A 19666-nucleotide genomic window follows, 5' to 3' on the forward strand; every position below is an offset into this window, starting at 1 on the left:
AGCCTGGGCAACATAGTGACACCCTGACTCTATATGTGTGTATAATATATAAAAAACATAGGGAAAAAAGACCTGTGTTATTCCAGAGGCATGGGAGAAGAACCAAGAAAAGGGGAAAGGCACATAATGAACACTGTGTCTAGGCACAGTGCTACATGTCTACACGGTGCCATTTAATCCTCAGAATGACTGCTTTTCTTTTTATAGCTGAGAGTACAGGAGTGAACATTTTCATATATAAGAGCAATGTGCTACGGGAGCCAGTAGGAGGTTGGCATGACTTGGCTTCACTGATGTGGTCCCAAAGCAAACTGACTAGACAGGCAGACCAGTCACATACCCTGCCAGCTCCGTGTGTGCCAGCATCTGCCCTGTCTCTGCCAGGCCTTATCAGGATTACCCAGTGTTTGTTTGTTTGTAATTTTGCTAGGTCTCAGAAACAGAAAGTACGCCAAGGATTTTAGAAAAATCAAAAATTTTAATCTTATCATCTTTACATACAACAAACATGTCAAGACCCCCTATTGTCTTTGAAAAGGTCCCCCCTCCCCCACCAAAATCTGTAGACCATAAGTCTTGGCCTACACTGACCTGATTTGTAAAATATCTTCCTCTGTGTACTTTTCCCTTCAGCCTCAGGCTCTTGGCTGATTCGCTCACGACAGAAGCAGCTTGGCTTTCCTCTGGAAGTTCCAATTTGAAAGCCCACCAGCCCGCAAACCTAGAGTGTATTCTCCACCCCTGGGTCACAGAACTTCGTTCTCCCCGGCTCTGTAACCCAAGGACCCTACAGCCTCTGAGGCCTAACACCCAAGCTCTTCCTTGCAGAAGAGCTGAGATGCTAAGGAGACCATGTGGAGTGTCATAATAAGCCCTTGGGATTTGCTGAGCTCCCACATGGCTTTCTTCAACCACCTGGCCCACTTTCTTCAACCACATTTCACTTTGGAATGCGTGTCTTTAAGGCACCAAGTGATCTTAAGAATGGGCTCTGTTTTTGAATTCAGCAATCCAAGTTCCTATCTATCATCTCGGTGGGACCTCCAAAAAAAGCAAGAAAAAGGATTGGCTCGGCTTCTAATGTAAGGCCTGCCTTTTACACACCAGTTGTGTGTTAGTGGCTGCTGGATGCCAGTCCACACCCCCTCAAACACCTCACAGTCCCAAACGGGGTGCTCCTACAGGTCCCAGGGTCCTGTTAGTGGAAGAAAGGCAGTTCCAGGAAGTCTTCCTCTAGCCTTCATGACAGGAAGTAGTTAATCCTCTGGGAAATAGACTTGCAGCCCTGGGAAGAAAAGAGTTGTTCCTCCTTGGGGACATACACCATCATCTGGGCTATTTCATCCAGTGTCTCTTCTTTATACAGGAGCTCCTGGCTCAGGAAGGCATCCCGTGCACACAGCCTCACGTGACGGTACTCCAAAGGCAGGAAGGGGATGAAGTAGTCAATCAGGTTTTCCTTCACAAGACGGCTGTGGCCAAAGCCATTGTCTGAAAGCAAGACCAAAGTTACATGGAGTCTGACCTAGGACTGAACCTAGCTGGAATTTAGCGGGGGTGGGGGTTGCTGTTGGTTTCTTTGAAACAGGGGCTTGCTCTGCCAACCAGGCTGGAGTGCAGCGGTGAGATCTGGGCTCCTTGCAGCCTCCACCTCCTAGGTTCAAGGATCCTCCCATCTCAGCCTGTGAGTAACTGGGACCACAGGCGTACAGCACCACACCTGGCTAATTTTTGTATTTTTTCTAGAGACGGGGTTTCACCATTTTGGCCAGACTGGTCTAGATCTCCTGGACTCAAGTGATCCGCCCGCCTCAGCCTCCCAAAGTGCTGGGATTACAGGTGTGAGCCACCACACCTGGCCCCGACTGAAGAGCTGGGTGAGGTTGGATCTCATCTCTCAACTCCAGGAGTGCTGTCTGCAGCGTATGTCAAGAACTCTACAGCTGTGTCTCCTTTAGGTAAAGTCTTGCAGTGAGACTCAGAGTCTCAGGCCTCAGAGACCACTGCGCCTGTTCTTGGGGCCAGTGCAAACTATTTATTTCCAAGCATTCCCAGAAAAGGAGCTCAGGCTTTCTTACCACTTTTCTTGTGCCCACCCAGGGTTGACAATGTGAGATGATTATAGTCTGCCCTCTGTGTTCCCAAGTACCCTGTCTGCTTCATAAACACACATTCCAACAAACACAATTATCACCAGCTGTGGCTCTCACCAGAGGCATATTGAGTCAGTTACTTACCTATGGTCTCCACAATCTCCGCCTGGAGGTGGGGCTCCAGGTGTTCCATCGTAATTTCTTCCCGGGACCATCCAGCCTTGAGCAACTTTAGGACCACCTCATTGATTATATCGCCCCTGAGATTACTGAAAGAGACAAGAGCTTGTTAACCCATTTGTTTATATTTAGCTTCCATATATGTTATCTCACCGCTGAAACCAATGCATTAGTGCCTGGAAGAATAGAGGCTGAGGGGCGTGGACCTTCTCTCTCTTCCAGGAGACCTTGTCACAACCTCACAACCCAAAGGTCTGCACAGAAAAGACACTGTCCAGTTTTGCCACCCATTCTCTCTTGTTCCCTCTTGACACACACTTACTGAGACTGTGCTAAGTGCAGGGAGCATGAAAAGATGGTAAGATGTGGTTCTTCTGTGTGGTCTGAGGGGCATCCGTGTATTCGGTTCCAGGACAGTGTGGCAAGCGCTAATGGAGGAGTGACAGTTCTAAGGAGAAGGCTTCAGAGGGAGGATGAGGCTTCTGAGCAAATAAAGACCAAGTAGTGATCATCAGACACTTGGCAAGGAAGGGATGTGTCTAGGCCTGGGTGCGCCAGAGGAGCACAGGCATGAAAGGCTGGCTAAGGCTAGGGTGAGGAGGGCTTTGTCTGCCATGTGCATGGACTTGAGCTTATGGACCATGGAGAAGGGATGGAAAGGAGGATTTAAGAATTAGTTATGGAGGCACAATTGAAAAACCCTGTAACTGATGGATGTGAGAAGTGAAAGGAGGTCATCAAAGAACAAGCGTTAGCCTCAAGCTGCTTGCTGTCCCCCTTAACAGAGGTGGAACACGGAAAGGTGGAGATGAAAGTTTGGTTTTACACACGTTTGAGTGTTTTTTGCTTGCCTGTGATCTCTCTCAGGTTGTGATATCACTGGGCAACTGGAATTACGGGTCTGAAGCACAGAAAGTGATTTGGGTTAGAGATAGGAGGGAGAAAGGGGATAAGGAGAGAAGATGCAACCGTAGAGCCACCAGCAGGGAAGCTGGGACAGAGGTAGTGGAGACTTGGACTTCCTCCGCCCTCCACGGCCCAGGCATACTTCTCCCCCACCTCACTGCACTCTCCTCCCCTCCCTGGGCTGCAGCCTCAGCCAGCTCCACCAGCTCCTTAAACCAAGGCCTTGCCCATCTCCACATCAATGCACTTGCACTTCCCCGTGCTTTCTCTCTTTTTGGAGACAGTCTCATTCTGTCACCCAGATTGGAGTACAGTGGCGTGATTTTGGCTCACTGCAGCCTCCACCTCCCCAGGCTCAGCTGATCCTCTCACCTCAGCCTCCTAAGTAGCTGAGACTGCAGGTACATGCCACCCTACCCAGCTATTTTTTTTTTTTTTCTTGAGACAGAGTTTCACTCTTGTTGCCCAGGCTGGAGTGCAGTGGCGTGATCTCAGCTCACAGCAGCCTCTGCCTCCCGGATTCAAGAGATTCTCCTGCCTCAGCCTCCCAAGTAGCTGGGATTACAGGCACATGCCACAATGCCCAGCTAATTTTTTTAGTAGAGACAGGGTTTCACCATGTTGGCCAGGCTGGTCTCAAACTCCTGACCTCAGCTGATCTGCCCGCCTCCCAAAGTGCTAGGATGACAGGTGTGCCCGGCCCTATTTTTAAAATTTTTTTGTAGAGACGAGGTCTCACTATGTTCCCTAGGCTGGTCTCAAACTCCTAGACTCAAGTGATTCTCCCACCTCAGTCTCCCAAAGTGTTGGGATGACAGGCATGAGCCACTAGGCCTAGCCTCCCTTGCATTTTCCTCAGGTCCAGCAGAATGAGGGAGGGTAAAGGACGGGTGAAGGCAGGTGGCAGGTTAAGGAGTGGGGAACCAGTATCTCCATCTCTTTCCCTCCTTACCCAGCTCTGAAAGCCCCCATGACACCTACCAGTATATTAACTCACATCTTTGCTCATTTAGCCTGTGACCACACCCTGTTGACTAGGCTCCATGGGGGCTGCTGGGAAATGAGGGGAGCTGTGTGGTTCTCTCCCTCCCTGCCTCCACCATTGGGTAGAGGCTAAGGCTGGGCAGGCGTCCTTCCCTGCCACGCAGGTTAAGCCCGGACAGCCAAGTTGTCTAGCTAGGTGCCTCATCGTAGGGGGAGGTGCTAATGTGTCTTTCACTGCTAGAATTTACCAGGGGCTGAGAGCTCCCAGCTGGAGGAGCCCGGCAGGAACAAGGGCCATCTGCAGTGCTTGCTCAAGGTCAGTTGCTCAGCCAGGCTTCCCCGGGGAAGCTGCTCACAACACTCTTCCGCTTTCTGACACTGCCCCTGCTGCAGGAAGGCCTTCCAGGCACATGATCTGTGCACATAGGAGCAGCCACAGTTGCATCAGCTGAGGCAAGACCCTGCTGCCAGGGCATTGCCCCATCCTGCATTCCCCACAGGAGGCAGGCAGCACTGTTTACGTTGGCAGGGGCTGGAAGGCAGGATCCAGGGTGCTGTGAAACCCCACAGAGTGATACTCCCTCACCCTGTCCTAGGGGCACGGACTCCAGGGCCTTCTCCATTCTGTAAGGTGCTTACGTGGGTAAAGAGAGGTCCCATCACATAGGGCAGGAAGCTTGGCCTGTTTATTTCTGTAACCCCAGTGCTATGTGCGTATCAGGCACTCAGCCTTTAGTAAATAAAGGGACATCTCTGCACATGTGTCTGCACCATCTCCACCCTTCTCAATCTCTCCTGTTTTGTCCCATAGCCAAAGTCCCTTTTCTTCCACCACTTTAGAGGCTTTAATCTCACCCACTGACCCATAACCTGGGGCCCCTCTCTACGCGCCGCCCCTCCCATCTTCAGGACCACCACTCTGGCACCAGCGTTCTACCTTTAGACAGACACTGTCTTTCTGGAGCACCTCAATTCCCTTCCACAGCCTCCCAGCTCATCTGCTGACCTGGATCGCTGGGAAGTCTGGAGGGGCCAGAGGGCACCTCTCTCAACCAGCCCTCATCCCTCGTCTCCAGCCCCTGCCAGGGCTGATCTCACCAGCCCTTATCCCTAAGACCCCAAAGGAAGGGGACTTCAGGCCTCACCAGAGAACTGGTTGTTACTGGTAACAAACCCCATGCTAACTGCTACATCTTTCCTAAAGAACAGACATAGACTCAGTCATCTCTTTGAGCCTTAGTGTTCTCATTTATAAAGTCAGGACTGGACCAATCTAAGCTGTCCTCTCATTAGTCAACAGGCAGCCAACAGACACTGGGGGCTGGAGCGCAAGGCCCACGACTCCACAAATAATTTCTATTTGTGTAGTTCTGTAATTTTTCAAAGTCCTTTCTATCCTTTTCCTGACAACAGCACAAAGGAAACAGGCTTTAATTACCCTTGTCACTTTACAGCTCCCATGAGAACAGAGCAGCAGCTCCGATCGCAGAGTTCCACGTTCCTGTCCTGCCACGTGAGCCCATTCCTGCAGCCTTCTATACTTGGCAGAAGTGGGCGAAGTAATGTTACTTTCCTGGTGCCCAGTCACCGGCCCCAATTCCCTGGCCCGGATGAAGGACAGGCTCTGAGCACCACACTCAACTCCCTGCTTCAGCTCCCACCTCCTCTCTCCTGCCACCAGGGGGAAGCCAGCAAAGCCACTGGCAACTCACTTCAAACAGCAGGTTTAGGATTTATTTCAGAATTAAACTGCTGCTCTTCCTTCGTGCAGTATGACTTGGTCACTCTAGCAGTTTGAATCAGCTGTGCTTTTCTTTCATGCCCTAGAATCCTTATTACTATGGATGATTAACTGAAGCTCATCATAGAAATCAAGTCCGGAGACTCCAATATCAACAGAGTGTCTCTTCCCAGCCATCGCTGGACTACCTGAGAACTTGAGGTTGAGAGGCTGCCGCCCTGGACAGCCTGGGCACAGACTATGTCAGCCCAGCCCTCGGCTGGAGGGGGGACCTCTGGCTCGTAAAGGCTGGGCACAGGCCCACACCAGAGCCACTAGAACCTAAGGCCACATCTTTTTAATGTGTCCTTTACATCCTTGTCAAAGGCTCCTGGGGGACCTCCCCACCCTGCTGTGGCATGGAGGAGTCTGGCAGGCGGCTTTCCCACAGGCCCCCCACCCCCCACCCCGCCCACAACCACATGGCCTCGGACAGTCCACCCAGGCTGGGTCACTGGGGGAAAGGACAGGCGGCTGGAGGGTGGTGCTGTCAGGTCGACGGCCAAAATACTACAAAGGCTAACATTTGCCTGGAGACTGCAGGGTCACCGGGTCACGTTAGGCAATCACGGCCCAGGTGAGGTTTTCCAAGCTGAGAAGTGGGTGGGAGAGTCTGTGTGGCTGGCACCACCTGAAGCCGGGAGACCCCTGTCTCGGGGAGAGGGAGGAGGAAGACACTCAGCGCAAGGGAGATCCCTGTGGAAGCGAAAGGGAGGCCCGAGGCTGGGTCACCATGCTTTGCTCCGTGCCGTGGGAAGGACTGGCTTCCGCATCGGTGGTTCAGAGGGTCCCCTGGACTGCCTGACCCAGGGCTCAGGTGGAGAAACCACAGAGCACCCAGGTGACTCCTCTGTTCAGGCTCATCTGCATGTTGCAGCCCCCACCTGACTCTGTAACAGGAGGAGAGGTGAGCCCGGCTGCCTCCGACGGTGGGAAATAGTACAGAACGTGGGAATAAGAACTAACTGGAAGAATGTATTGTCCTCACCTCCTGGTTCTGGGCACTCAAATCATGCAAGAGATCTCTCTCTCCTCTTAAAAATCACCCTGGGCGCCCCACTCCCCTCCCACTTCGCAATGCATTTTAAGTCTCCACAGCTTCACCTGCAGACCAGGAAGGGCTTCCCACCACTACACAGAAATCCCAACCCAGCAACGGCTTAAACCTGTTTCACTTTTTTTTTTTTTTTTGAGATGGAGTCTCTTGTTGCCCAGGCTGGAGTGCAATGGTGTGATCTCAGCTCACTGCAACCTCCGCCTCCCAGGTTCAAGTGATTCTCCTGCCTCAGCCTCCTGAGTAGCTGGGATTACAGGCACCTGCCACCACACCCAGCTAATTTTTGTATTTTTAGTAGACAGGCCACTGCGCCTGGAACCTCTTTCACTTCCTCTTGTGAATCCACACCGAAACTAGATCTGCCCTCCACAGCTCAACCCTTCACCCCTCCACACTCCCCAAGCTAGGATGAAAATCAGCATCCCCTCACCAACTTCCCCATCCTCACAAAGTGCGCCCTGCAGCTTGGGAAACCCCCCCAGCAAGCAAGTGCTGGCCTGGGGAAGGCGAGGCCGGAGTGGAGTTGGGAAGGGAGCACTCAGTTTGACTCCTACCGAGGCTCGAGCTGTTGTGAAGCCTTCAAATTGGGTCAACAAGGGCCCGAACTCGACTTGTAACAGACACAGGACTCCCCCAGTTGAAGCCTCCGCAAAAAGATGAGGTTGGACAAGTTATTTCTAAGTTGGCTTCGCGCAAAGATGTCAGTGAAAGCACAGGAACCTCAGTGCAGTGATTCAGTGACTGGGTCCCGCATGGTAGTGTCACAACTGAACTACAGGTACTCAGAGGAAGCATGGGTTTCTCAACCCGTACACCCTGGATTTTAAGCCAGTGATGACTTCTCATAATCGGAGAAGAAACAGACTTCCAAGGCTGAAGGAAGAAATGGCCGTGTTGGACTTGATGGGAGACTATGCCGTTCTCTAACCAGGCTTGCCTTGGGAATTTGTTTCAAAAAATCTGTCACCCAGATTGGAGTGCAGTGGCCCGATCTCAGCTCACTGCAACCCCCACCTCCTGGGTTCAAGCGATTCTCCCACCTCAGCCTCCCAAGTAGCTGGGACTACAGGCACATGTCACCACGCCCAGCTAATTTTTATATTTTTTGTAGACATGGGGTTTCACTATGTTGCCCAGGCTGGTCTTGAACTCCTGGACTCAAGGGACCCAGCCGCCTTGGCCTCCCAAAGTGCTGGGATTACAGGCGTGAGCTACCACAGCTGGCTGCTGCTTTCTGTACCAGAGTTTGTGCTGTTTTTTTCTTGAGGAAAGGTTCTGAACCTGGGGGCGTGTGGAAGCCTCCACTGCCAGCTAGTATCTTCCCCTCCCCCAGCCCTCCTGACTATTGTTCCCCAGAACCCACCTGAGAAACAGAAAGATAGTCCATGGAGACTCAGCCCTGTGGCCCTCAGGGGCCCGGCGTTCTAAGTGTGGCCCAAGGACCTCCAGCAGCCCTGGGTGCAGCTTCTCCGCTTCATCGAAGATGAACAGGGTCTGGTGGCAGAGCTGCTGCGTCTCCCGGATCTGGCTCATCAGCTGCTCCTGCACGGGATATAGGGAGCAGCTGGGAAAGTGGTGACTCCTTCCACCTCCCGCCTTGAGGGCGTGGTTTCCCCTGGGCATGTGCAATGGACCCCCTGGGGCTGGGTTCCCCGCCCCCCGCCCCCCGCCAGAACCTATCAAATCCAAGCTCTTGGGGAGGGCCTAGGACATTTGCATCTGACCAGCTCCCAGGTGATTCTCAAGCACCCTGAGGGTTGAAAGCTAAACAAGGTGAAGCCAGCCTGGGGACTGACTAGGAGACAGCCTAGAAAGGAGTGGGGAGAAGCCCTTCTGCCCTTGAGAAGGGGCCCCTGCTCCAGCCCTGCTCTCTCCTCTCCAGGACTACGTCCCATCCAGGAGCTAACAATGTCCACACGCCTGCAAACTTTCATTACTTCTACAACAAAAAAATCCAGGCGCAACTTCCCTGTTTAAGCTCAGGGTCTATTCCCAGGGGGTGGATAGGAGTTGAGCTTTCATACAGGGGTGATGGGCAAAGAGAGGCTCATGTGCCCAGAGGCAGCCACAGTCCCCTGCCCTGAACTCCCGGGTGCAGAGCGCCCACTGGCACCCTGGCTGGGCCGAGATCTCAGGGGAGCAAGCCTGCTGAAGGACTGACTGGGCCTAACCAACATCCAACTTGGCTCCTGCAAGGGGCTGTGGAGGCTTCCTTGCCCCAGGCAAGACAGTAAACCCTCAAGTGAAAAGATGGTTCTTTGCAATGTTCATCGAAATGGGCAGGGAATGAATATATTATTCAGGGCCAGCTCCCACTCCAGAGCCCACACTCCCTGTCTACTGGGTGCACCTTTGTGGGGGAAAGTGTGAGGTGCAGGGCTGTGCACATGCCAGTTTTCACAGCAGGGAAGCTGGGGCTGCAGCAGTCTTGCCACAGTCTAAGCCAGACAGTTCTGCCCGGAAAGGCCCAGCTCAGCCTGCCCCTGCCCTCCAAAGCCATATGGAAACTGCCAGGAGACGCGGGCAGCCTCTGTCCTCAGACGCTGACATAATCTTCCCAGGTGAACACATTCCAAATATTAAAACAAAGCCAAAGACAGGTGCAGTCAATTCTGTCAGGCTCTTCTGGTATGTTTTCAATACTACATGGCTGAATTAGTAGAAGAAACCCAAAATGGCAGAACAGCCAAGGAAATTTCTGTCCATCCACTTGCTGGTATATAATAAGCTGATACGGGAAGACATGAAAAAATCAGGTAAGATAGGATAGGCCTATTTTCTTTTTTTTTGAGATGGAGTCTTGCTCTGTTGCCCAGGCTGGAGTGCAGCGGCACGATCTCGGCTCACTGCAAGCTCCGCCTCCCGGGTTCACGCCATTCTCCTGCCTCAGCCTCCCGAGTAGCTGAGACTACAGGTGCCCGCCACCACGCCCAGCTAAGTTGTTGTATTTTTAGTAGAGACGGGGTTTCACCGTGTTAGCCAGGATGGTCTCGATCTCCTGACCTCGTGATCCACCCACCTAGGCTTCCCAAAGTGCTGGGATTACAGGCGTGAGCCACCATGTCCGGCCAGTAGGCCTGTTTAAATTTTAAAAAGGCAGGATATACAACTTTCTGTCCAACGTAGTTACAATGACAAAGAGCCTGGGGAAAGGTTCCGCACCAAAGGCAGCACATAAAATGCTACCTCTCCTTAGCAGACAAGGGTGTGTCCGTGTGGAGAGTCTGACAGTTTTTGCTTTTCTCTGTTCTACACTGCAGTCTGTGACATTTCACTACTTCTACAACAAAAATCAACATGCAGCGTCCCTGCTTAAGCGCAGTGTCCAGCCTCTCGAGTGTGGCTGTTTGGGGACAGAGCAGGGGGTGGTGTTTGGAATGCCAGTCTCCTCCACATGCTAAGGGCCTCTGTGAGGAGTGGACGGAGTGGCTCTGTCACAGGTTCTGCCACCTGTCCCCACCTCCCCAGGCTTCTCCAGAGCCCATTTCCTTGCAAGGAAGGGCTGGCAGAAGGGTCTCCCTCCCAGCACAGAGGCCTCACCCCAGCCCTGGTCGGCCTCACCTTGTACAGGTCCACATATTTGGGGTGAGGAAAGTGGAACGTGGCGATGAACATCCTGACACAGTCACTCATCAGCCCGTCCCGATACAGGTTCTCCACCAGCATCCGTGCCACGAAGTTCTTGCCTGTGCCAGACCAGCCGTGGAACGACAGAGCAAGGGCCTTTTCTGGCTGGGGCGTCTCTAAGTAGCCCCTCACTGTTCTTAGGACCAGCTGCTGGACCAAATGCTGGCCATGCAGCCGCACATTCAGGTCCCACTCTAAGCCTAAGGACAGGAAAGAGGTAGTCACAGCAAAAGGCACACACAGGCCCATCCACCACAACAGCCAACAGCCCAGAAACCAAGCAACTCTGAATCTCTCTCGGGTGGAATCAGTTACTCCTCCTGTTTGGCCTTAGAATAAGAAGCCAGAGGGCAGACTTTGTAGCAGAAGGGATTCAAGGACTACTTTCTTTTTTTTTTTTTTTGAGATGGAGTCTTGCTCTGTCACCAGGCTGGAGTGCAGTGGCGCAATCTCGGCTCACTGCAACCTCCGCCTCCCTGGTTCAAGCGATTCTCCTGCCTCAGCCTCCTGAGTGGCTGGGATTGCAGGTGCCCACCACCATGCCCAGCTAATTTTTGTATTTTTAGTAGAGACGGGGTTCACCAGGTTGGCTAGGCTTGTCTTGAACGCCTGACCTCAAGATCCGCCCACCTCGGCCTCCCAAAGTGCTGGGATTACAGGCGTGAGCCATTGCGCCCAGCCTCAAGGACTACTTTTTGAAGAGCTTGGGAAATCAAGATGGGACTCAGGGAGAGTGGAATCACCCTTCCTGAAGATCCTGCAGATACCCAGAACAGTTGGCACAGACCTGTCTAGGGAGGAACCCTGTCCCCCATGTCCTGAGGCTGCTCCCATCCCTTGGTTTCAGGGCTCCCTGTTTTATGGAGAAGCCTGATTTTATTCATTCTCATTCAATTCAGCCAACACTTGGTGAGAGCAGCTCCAGTGTGCAAAGCCTTCTGCTAGGCCTAACTTCCTCCTCTCAGACGTGAGGTTGTAGGATTTGGAGATGGCGCTACCAGGAGCCACAGTGCAGACAGGCAGGGTGTGCTGCCAGCTGTGGGTGAGCATTCCAAATCCAGGATCAATTGGTTGAACACCTTAAGCCAGCCCAGAGCAGGTATTCTGGAGCCTTGGGAGGTCAAGGTCTATGATAAAACATTGAGGGCATCACACATTGCTCCAAAAGTAGTAGTGACATAGAAGAAAATTAACATTTGCTGCTTTTTTCTCTGTATTCAGAACTGGGCTAAGTGTTTTACATTTGGTCTTCACAATTCTGCAAGGCAGGCATTATTATTCCCATTTAAAGCTGAGGAAACTGGCTGGGCGAGGTGGTTCCCGCCTGTAATCCCAGCACTTTGGGAGGCTGAGGCGGGCGGATCACGAGGTCAGGAGTTTGAGACCAGCCTAGCCAACATGGTGAACCCCCTCTCTAATAAAAATACAAAAATTAGCTGGGCATGGTGGTGGGCACCTATAATCCCAGCCACTCGGGAGGCTGAGGGAAGAGAATCGCTTGAACCTGGGAGGCAGAGTTTGCAGTGAGCCGAGATTGCTCCAGCCTAGGTGACAGAGACTGACTTGGTCTCAAAATAAATAAGTAAAAAAAATAAAATAAAATACAGCTGAGGAAACGGACACTTGGGAAGGACTCTTCAGTTTGCCAGCAAGGAAGAGGCACGACTAGGAGGGGTCTCCAATCCGCTGGCCAGAACAATTTGGATATCCAGGCCCTTGTCGAACAAAAGGCATGTTGAGGACAGAAAGTAACTTGCTAATTGCTACCTAGGGTCTTATCCAAGTCAGCAGTGATCCAAATTAAGATTTCCTGACCTGTATGTAGTCCTATCTTCTGTCCTGAGCCAGACTGTGTCCCTAAACACACTGTGTTATTGGCATTTTGGCCAATTAAGTGACCTAAATATCTGGGGTGGGCCTCATTTATGGAGATTGAAGGAGCTGGGATCAGGAGAACTCTGGGCAAGAAATTGCTGCTGGGGAAAAGAGAGGAAGCTTTTGCAAATGTCTGAATAGGTTTCAGAACATGGGGCCAAAGATCACCTTGTGAGAGTGAAAATGCAAATCAACTGCGATATGCAAATCAAGCCACCCAAACTAATTAGAAAATACTGGTTGCCATGGCACAGTGGCTCACGCCTGTAATCACAGCACTTTGGGAGGCCAAGGCAGGCAAATCGCAAGGTCAGGAGTTCGAGACCGGCCTGGCCAACATGGTGAAACCCCCCCTCCTCTACTAAAAATACAGAAATTAGCCGGACGTGGTGGCAGGCACCTGTAATCCCAGCTACTCGGGAGGCTGAGGCAGGAAAATTGCTTGAACCCAGCAGGCGGAGGGTGCAGTGAGCTGAGATCGCACCACTGCACTCCAGTGTGGGTGACAGAGCAAGCCCCCGTCTCAAAAAAAAAAAAAAAAAAAAAAAAAAAAAAAAAAAAGAAGAAAAGAAAGGGACACTTTTAATCACAACCCAGCATTTCTGATCAGTTCTCTCACTGGATAGTTCCAGCCCCCTCTGAGAGGTAGCTGTTTCTGTTTAGAGTGAAACAAGGTGCTCTGGGCCTGACAAACAGCTCAGTTTGCCTGGGCTATTAAGCTAGAGGCTAAAAAGGGGCTTCCCTGACTCAAGCATTTGGTACTCCCTCAAAACTTCAGTCAGACTGTGGCAGTTCCTGCTTGTCGGGAGGCTGGGCAGGATGACGAAAGGTCCCTTGCATCTAACCATTTCCCCTGGACTGCCTCCCCTCCCCACAGATCCCTAGCCCCTTGAAGCCATGCGGGGTCCAACCTGTAAAGTTGTTGGAGATTCTGCAATCCCCTCTAGGGCAGCAGTCTTTGAAGCTGCAGTACCACGTGGTCAGGAGATCCAGGTACCGCTGGCCCAACAGAGGAAGGCACCAGCCTGGAAAAGGAGGAGCTGTGAGACCGAGAGGAGACCATCCGGTGCTCGACAGTGATGCGGCAACCTTGCCACACAACTTGTCAGGGACAGAGGGACACCCAGAACTCAGATTCCAACTCCCAGCCCCGACTCGGCCCACTGTCGGTCCTCAAGCCCTGCGTCCAAAAGCAGCAAGGGAGACGGCAGTCACCAGGCATGTCCACAGCGGACGTTCCCTAGAGCTGTCAAGAGCAACACCTTCGAATAACTCCAGGGTGGGCTGGGAGATGGCACAGGCGGTGCGAGAGAATCTGGAAAGCGCGGGGATCAGGGGAGGCGGGGGACGGGAAGCCGGGCGCCAGGGGGGTGCGCCGGGGACGCGGGTGGGGCAAGGGCGGTGATGGGGCTCCCTGCTCCGCGGAGGCTGCCCCCGCCCACAGCCGGTACCGGCGGCTGAGCAGAGCAGGACTGCGGGCCCAGATGTCGCCCCGGACAGGAGCGAGGCGACCACAGCCGCGCCCGGATCGCACTCTGCTCCGCAGCGAACGGCGGGCCGTGGGGACGGGGTCTTACCCAGGGGCCCCGTGGCTGCCTCCTCGTCCTCGTCACAGTCGTCGGGCCACACCTGGCAGCTGAAGAGCGTCCAGTACCGCTTGGAGAGGGCACCCGCCGCCCTGAGCTGCTCCTGCAGGCGCTGGAAGCCCGGCCAGGCCCAGGCCGAGCCCGGCTGGTCGGTTCCCTCCCACGGCCTGGAGGCGCCGCGGGGCTCAGGCGCGCCCGGGAGCAGCAGCAGGAGAAAGAGCCAAAGCTGGCACCACGGACCGCGAAGCATGGCCGGCCCCGAGCTGCGAGACCCTCCGGCTGCCGGCCTAGCCAGGCTCCCTTAAACCCGGGGCGGTCAGGCGGGGACCGCACTTCCTAGGCGGGCGTGAACCCGGGATTGGTGTTGCTGTGGCGACCGGCGGGCCGGGCTGAGTGCGCACTGGCAGCCTCCGTACACGTGACCCAGGCGGGAACCCGAAACCCTGTCTGGGGTCCTGAGAGGCAGTCCCGAGACTGACTTCAGGCCAGGTGCAACTAGCCGGCTTCCAGGAAGCAGTTTATTCTGGGTCGTGATTGTGGTTGCAAAGAAGGTGAACTCAGGCTTTGAAATGGCCACTGTCAATCACTCCGCTAGGACTTTCGGACGGCTCTGGTGGCCCATCAGAGGCCTACCGAATAAGGACACTCCTGCTTTGCCTCGCGTTTGCAGATCAACTTCCCGCCAACCTGTTAGAGGAAGCCGGAAAACCGTCTCAGTCAGGAGCGTTAGGCAGGCCAGGGGAGTCAGCTGAGTGGAGAAGAGGCCCTGGAAAGAAGGGCACAGCTAGGTGCCTGTCTGCAAGGTTGCCCTGGCTCCTCCGCAGAGGGAAATGAAACCGCAGCAAAACACCAGCAGGTTTCCACAGTGGGAGTCCACGAAAAGCAAGAGGAAGCTGATTGATGGGCTCCAGTCTGGAGGTGTTTGGAGTTTGGAAACCCCCCGAGTCATGGGTAAATCATAAGGCGTCATGTCAATGTAATTATATCTCATAAAAAGCCGAAGTACTGTGTGCACTTTCTTGACTAGGTTTGCAACTTTCAAGTGCTGGGACTGAGCAGCCCATCCGACACCATTGGCAAAAGACTACAGGGCCTCTTTCCCTCAGCGCTCTCTTCTCTATAGCGAGGAGCATGGAACAAGGCTGTTAGATTTCAGAAGAGCTTAATGCATTGTTTAAAATCACCTGGCTTACTTCAGCCAAGCCAAAAAGCCGTCTTGTCTTAGGAGAAAACTGCTGTCTAGAGAGATCAGAGGACTTGGCTAATGTCATATGTTTAGTGGCTTTGAGGTTGGGCCCTCCAGACAGTAAGGTGAATACTAGCACCGTGTCTCACAAATGTCACAGGCAACTTGATTCATCTGTTCACCCCAGTCTCTTAGATCACACCCAGTGCCAGGTCTGCTCCATTCTCAGCAGCTCACCAAATTTGTGCCTTTCATTCGAACAGCTACAGAAACTAGATAAGCATCTTTGCTAGGACACGAGGTTGAGTTGAAAAGTAAAATGTTTATAGTGTCTCAGCCATTCAGTGTGATGTCAAAAACTTTTCATAGAGTAGCAGCCATGGCACCAGCCCAGCACTGTGTACATCGAGCTTGCGGAGTCCACCGGAGTCAGTTAACAGCACATACACCACAGTGCTTATTGGAAAACCAAAAAAAATTAGGCCGGGTGTGGTGGCTCACGCCTGTAATCCTAGCACTTTAGAAGGCCGAGGCGGGCGGATCACCTGAGATCAGGAGTTCGAGACCAGCCTGGCCAACATGGTGAAACCCAGTCTCTACTAAAAATCCAAAAATTAGCCGAGTGTGATGGTGCGCGTCTGTAATCCCAGCTACTCAGGAGGCTGAGGCAGGAGAATGGCTTGAACCCAGGGGGCGGAGGTTGCAGTGAGCCAAGATGGTGCCACTGCACTCCAGCCTGGGTGACAGAGCAGGGCTCCATCTCAAAAAAAAAAAAAAAAAAAAAAAAAGAAGAGAAAAGAAAAAAAATTAACTCACTCAACAAATGTCGTTTGAGTCTGAATGGCAGTCTAATATAGTGATTACCATTTTCTATTTGTGCAACCATGGGTGTTACTGAACCGTCCCATGCCTGTTTCCTCACCTATAAAAAGGGATAATAAAATAGTCCCCTCATAGGGCTGCTGTGAAGATTAAATGAGCTCATTCAATGAGCACATCAACAACACTCAATACGTGGCCAGTTTTATTTTTGTATCTACCCAGCCATGGAGGAGGCTCTGGGTGGTCTACACAGGAGGCAAGGATGGCCTTAGTTAATACTGGTGGTTTATAAGTGAATTTATGGTGAAAAAATTAATAGTAACAATAGTTTATTAAAACAATCCAAGTTTTAAGATGTTGTGGAAAGAATTATCTCTACTTGGAACTTTTATGTAGGGCTACCTGCTCATTTCTGAGATGTTCTGACTTGGATTTAGCATCCCATGGCAAATAAAGTAGGTTAGCTGGGAAGTTCTTCGACAATCAACTTGATTTCAAGACATTTTTATTATTTATTTATTTATTTATTTATTTATTTATTTATTTAGAGACGGAGTCTTGCTCTGTCGCCCAGGCTGGAGTGCAGTGGTGCAATCTCGGCTCACTGCAACCTCTGCCTCCCCGGTTCAAGCGATTCTTCCCCCTCAGCCTCCCAAGTAGCTGGGATTACAGGCGTTCACCACCACGCCCCCGCTTTTTTTTTTTTTTTTTTTTTTTTTGTATTTTTAGAGACGGGGTTTCGCCATGTTGGCCAGGCTGGTCTCGAACTCCTGGCCTCAGGTGATCTGCCTGCCTGCCTTAGCCTCCCAAAGTGTTGGGATTACAGGCGTGAGCCACTGCGCCTGGCCGTTTTTTTCCAAAAAAAAAAAAAAAAAAAAAAAGACGTAAACACTTTTTCACCAAAGAGTCAGTCCCGTGTAGAAACAATAAATCCAAACACCAGTTTCTAGATAGGTCTCTTGAGTATTTCAATAAATACTCCTTTCGGTCTCAGGCCTTGGAGGCGGTGCTCGGTTTAAAGGTCTGGAAGCAGTATCTCATGGATGATGGGGACATCTAGAGGCTACTGGGAAAACTACAGACAACTATGATTCTTTAGCAAGCATTACGGTGCTACTCAAGGGCGGTTCCAGAACCCCACCACTGGCATCACCCAGGAGCTTGTTAGAAATGCAGAATCTCAGGCCCCAGACATACTGAATCAAAACCTGCACTTTAAGAAGGTCTTTCTGTGCAGGGAGCCGTGGCTCATGCCTGTAATCCCAGCACTTTGGGAGGCTGAGGCAGGAGGGTCGCTTGAAGCCAGAGTTTCAGACCAGCCTGGGCAATAAGGCTAGACCCCTTGTCTCTACCAAAAATAAAAATAAAAAATAAGCTGCGTGTGGTGGTGCGCGCCTATAATCCTAGCTACTTGAGAGGCTGAGGGAGGAGGATCACTTGAGCTCAGGAGTTCGAGGCTGCCAATGAGCGATGATTGTGCCATTGTACTCCAGCCTGCGTCAGAGCAAGACTGTCAAACCAAAAAAAAAAAAAAAGCCTAAGGCAAAATTGGCACACAACACCTTTATTGATGTCATCTGAGTATGACCTAGCTTTACAACAGACATCTTCCCAACCCCACTGAAGGCAGTCAGAACCATTTGCCTTGGAAACACTGGGTCAAAAGCAAGTCTCCGCCTGGGACGGTGGCTCACGCCTGTAATCCCAGCATTTTGGGAGGCCAAGGCGGGTGGATCACTTGAGGTCAAGTGTTTGAGACCAATCAGCCTGGCCAATATGGAGAAACCCCGTCTCTACTAAAAATACAAAAATTAGCCGGGCGTGGTGGCATGCGCCTGTAGTCCTGGCTACTCGGGAGGCTGAGGCAGGCGAATTGCTTGAACCTGGGAAGCGGAGGTTGCAGTGAGCTAAGATCGCGCCATTGCACTCTAGCCTGGGCACTGCAGTGAGATTTGGTCTCAAAAACAAAACAAACACAAGTCTCCATATTTAAATAACCCTGCATGAGAAACATTACAGGAATGTTTCCCAGCTCATCTATGTTCCTTTAACATCTATGCAGCACTTGAGGTGGACTGAGAATGTCCTCAAGAGACAGGGCACACAAACATTTCCTAGAACAATGAGAAACCCCTGAAGCGATATTTCTGGTGACCCAGATACTGAAAATACAGGCCCAGAAGGCCCTGTATCCACTAAGCAAATAGTTCTGCATTTCCGGAGTCAGGGGTTCTATACACACCTCTCGTCAAGCCTGGATCAATCTCCACTTTTTCAATGTAGGTACTGCCTAACCCAATCCCTCCCAATCCCCACCCCCATGATCCTCTCCCGTTTCTTATTCTCACTGCAATTAATTTATATAATTCCTGAGGGACTTGGTGCCTCACAAGCAGTTTTTTTTTTTTCTGCCAGGTCTAGACTGCAGGCTCTTTGAGGGAAGACAGTCACTATCATCTTAGTGGTATACCACAGCTTGCAGCACAATGGCCCAGAGATCTACTGATGACAGACCAAATATCTCACAAATTGTGATTTAATACCATTATTCCTTGGGGCTTATACTGCAACTTACCTTACAAAACCCTACCCATGGAAATCCAGTGGCTATGACCATTCCTATCTATTTTACAAAATGACGACTGCTAAAAATCAGTCTTATAAGCAAACATACTAGGTAAAATTACCCAGTAACAGAGCCCCGCCCTCCCTACTCCCAGCTACCTTTTTCAAACTCTAATACCAGTCGTTCTGATATGCTTGAGAAGCAAATGAATCCTGAACTCTAGCCTGGAAAAGAATTTGTATGTGGTGAGTCAGTGAGATACACAGACCAGGCTCTGCTAGCCTCCCACATGTATTCACGTACAAATGACAAAAACTAGCACAAATATGCTGCAAATAAAATAGTTTTTTTTTGTTTTTTTTTGAGACAGAGTTTCGCTCGTCGCCCAGGCTGGAGTGCAATGGCACGATCTCAGCTCACTGCAACCTCCGCCTGCTGGGTTCAAGCAATTTTCCTGCCTCAGCCTCTGAGTAGCTGGGATTACAGGCGCTTGCCACCACGCCCAGCTATTTTTTTTTTTTTTCTTTTTTTGAGACTGTGTTTCACTCTTGTTGCCCAGGCTGGAGTGCAATGGCGCAATCCCAGCTCTCCGCCTCCCGGGTTCAAGCGATTCTCCTGCCTCAGCCTCCCCAGAGTAGCTGGGATTACAGGCATGCACCAAGCCGGCTAATTTTGTATTTTTAGTAGAGAAGGGGTTTCACCATGTTGGCCAGGCTGGTCTCAAACTCCCGACCTCAGGTGACCCACGGGCCTTGGCCTCCCAAAGTGCCGGGATTACAGACGTGAGCCATGGTGCCTGGCCCAATAAAAATCTTAAGAGCTTTGCTCAGTTACCTGGTTGAGGTTTATGATGCTGGATTCTATTTCAAAAGTTAAAAATCTAGGTGTCCTAAGAAGTACTACTAGGGCAACTGGCCTTCTCTTCCTGCCTTTTTTGTAGTGTGCTGACAAGTTCTTCAGGATTCATAATTCTTTACCTCTAAGGAAGCTGCAAAAATGGAGTT

At 51.6% G+C, this 19666-nt stretch overlaps 1 protein-coding gene across 1 annotated transcript; it reads right to left on the reverse strand.

Annotated features, from left to right (window-relative positions):
• Window positions 1-458: 458 nt before the first annotated feature.
• TOR3A (torsin family 3 member A) lies at window positions 459-16500 on the reverse strand. The gene is made up of 6 exons (XM_034941452.3): window positions 14080-16500; window positions 13414-13527; window positions 10562-10827; window positions 8364-8542; window positions 2238-2362; window positions 459-1491 (listed from the first exon to the last, which is right to left on the reverse strand). Exons 1-6 carry the CDS (start codon window positions 14336-14338, stop codon window positions 1241-1243), a joined length of 1194 nt encoding a protein of 397 aa, XP_034797343.2. The 5' UTR covers window positions 14339-16500; the 3' UTR covers window positions 459-1240.
• Between the last annotated feature and the right edge of the window lie 3166 nt (window positions 16501-19666).

Source organism: Pan paniscus, chromosome 1 (assembly GCF_029289425.2).
Source record: "Pan paniscus chromosome 1, NHGRI_mPanPan1-v2.0_pri, whole genome shotgun sequence".
NCBI classification, from domain to species: domain Eukaryota; kingdom Metazoa; phylum Chordata; class Mammalia; order Primates; family Hominidae; genus Pan; species Pan paniscus.

Coding starts and splice junctions, on each gene's coding strand:
- TOR3A (XM_034941452.3), bottom strand. CDS start 14,338: ATGCTTCGCGGTCCGTGGTGCCAGCTTTGGCTCTTTCTCCTGCTGCTG. Junction 10,828..13,413: donor AATCTCCAACAACTTTACAG/GTTGGACCCCGC, acceptor TCCTGTCCTTAG/GCTTAGAGTGGGACCTGAAT. Junction 8,543..10,561: donor AATATGTGGACCTGTACAAG/GTGAGGCCGACC, acceptor TATCCCGTGCAG/GAGCAGCTGATGAGCCAGAT.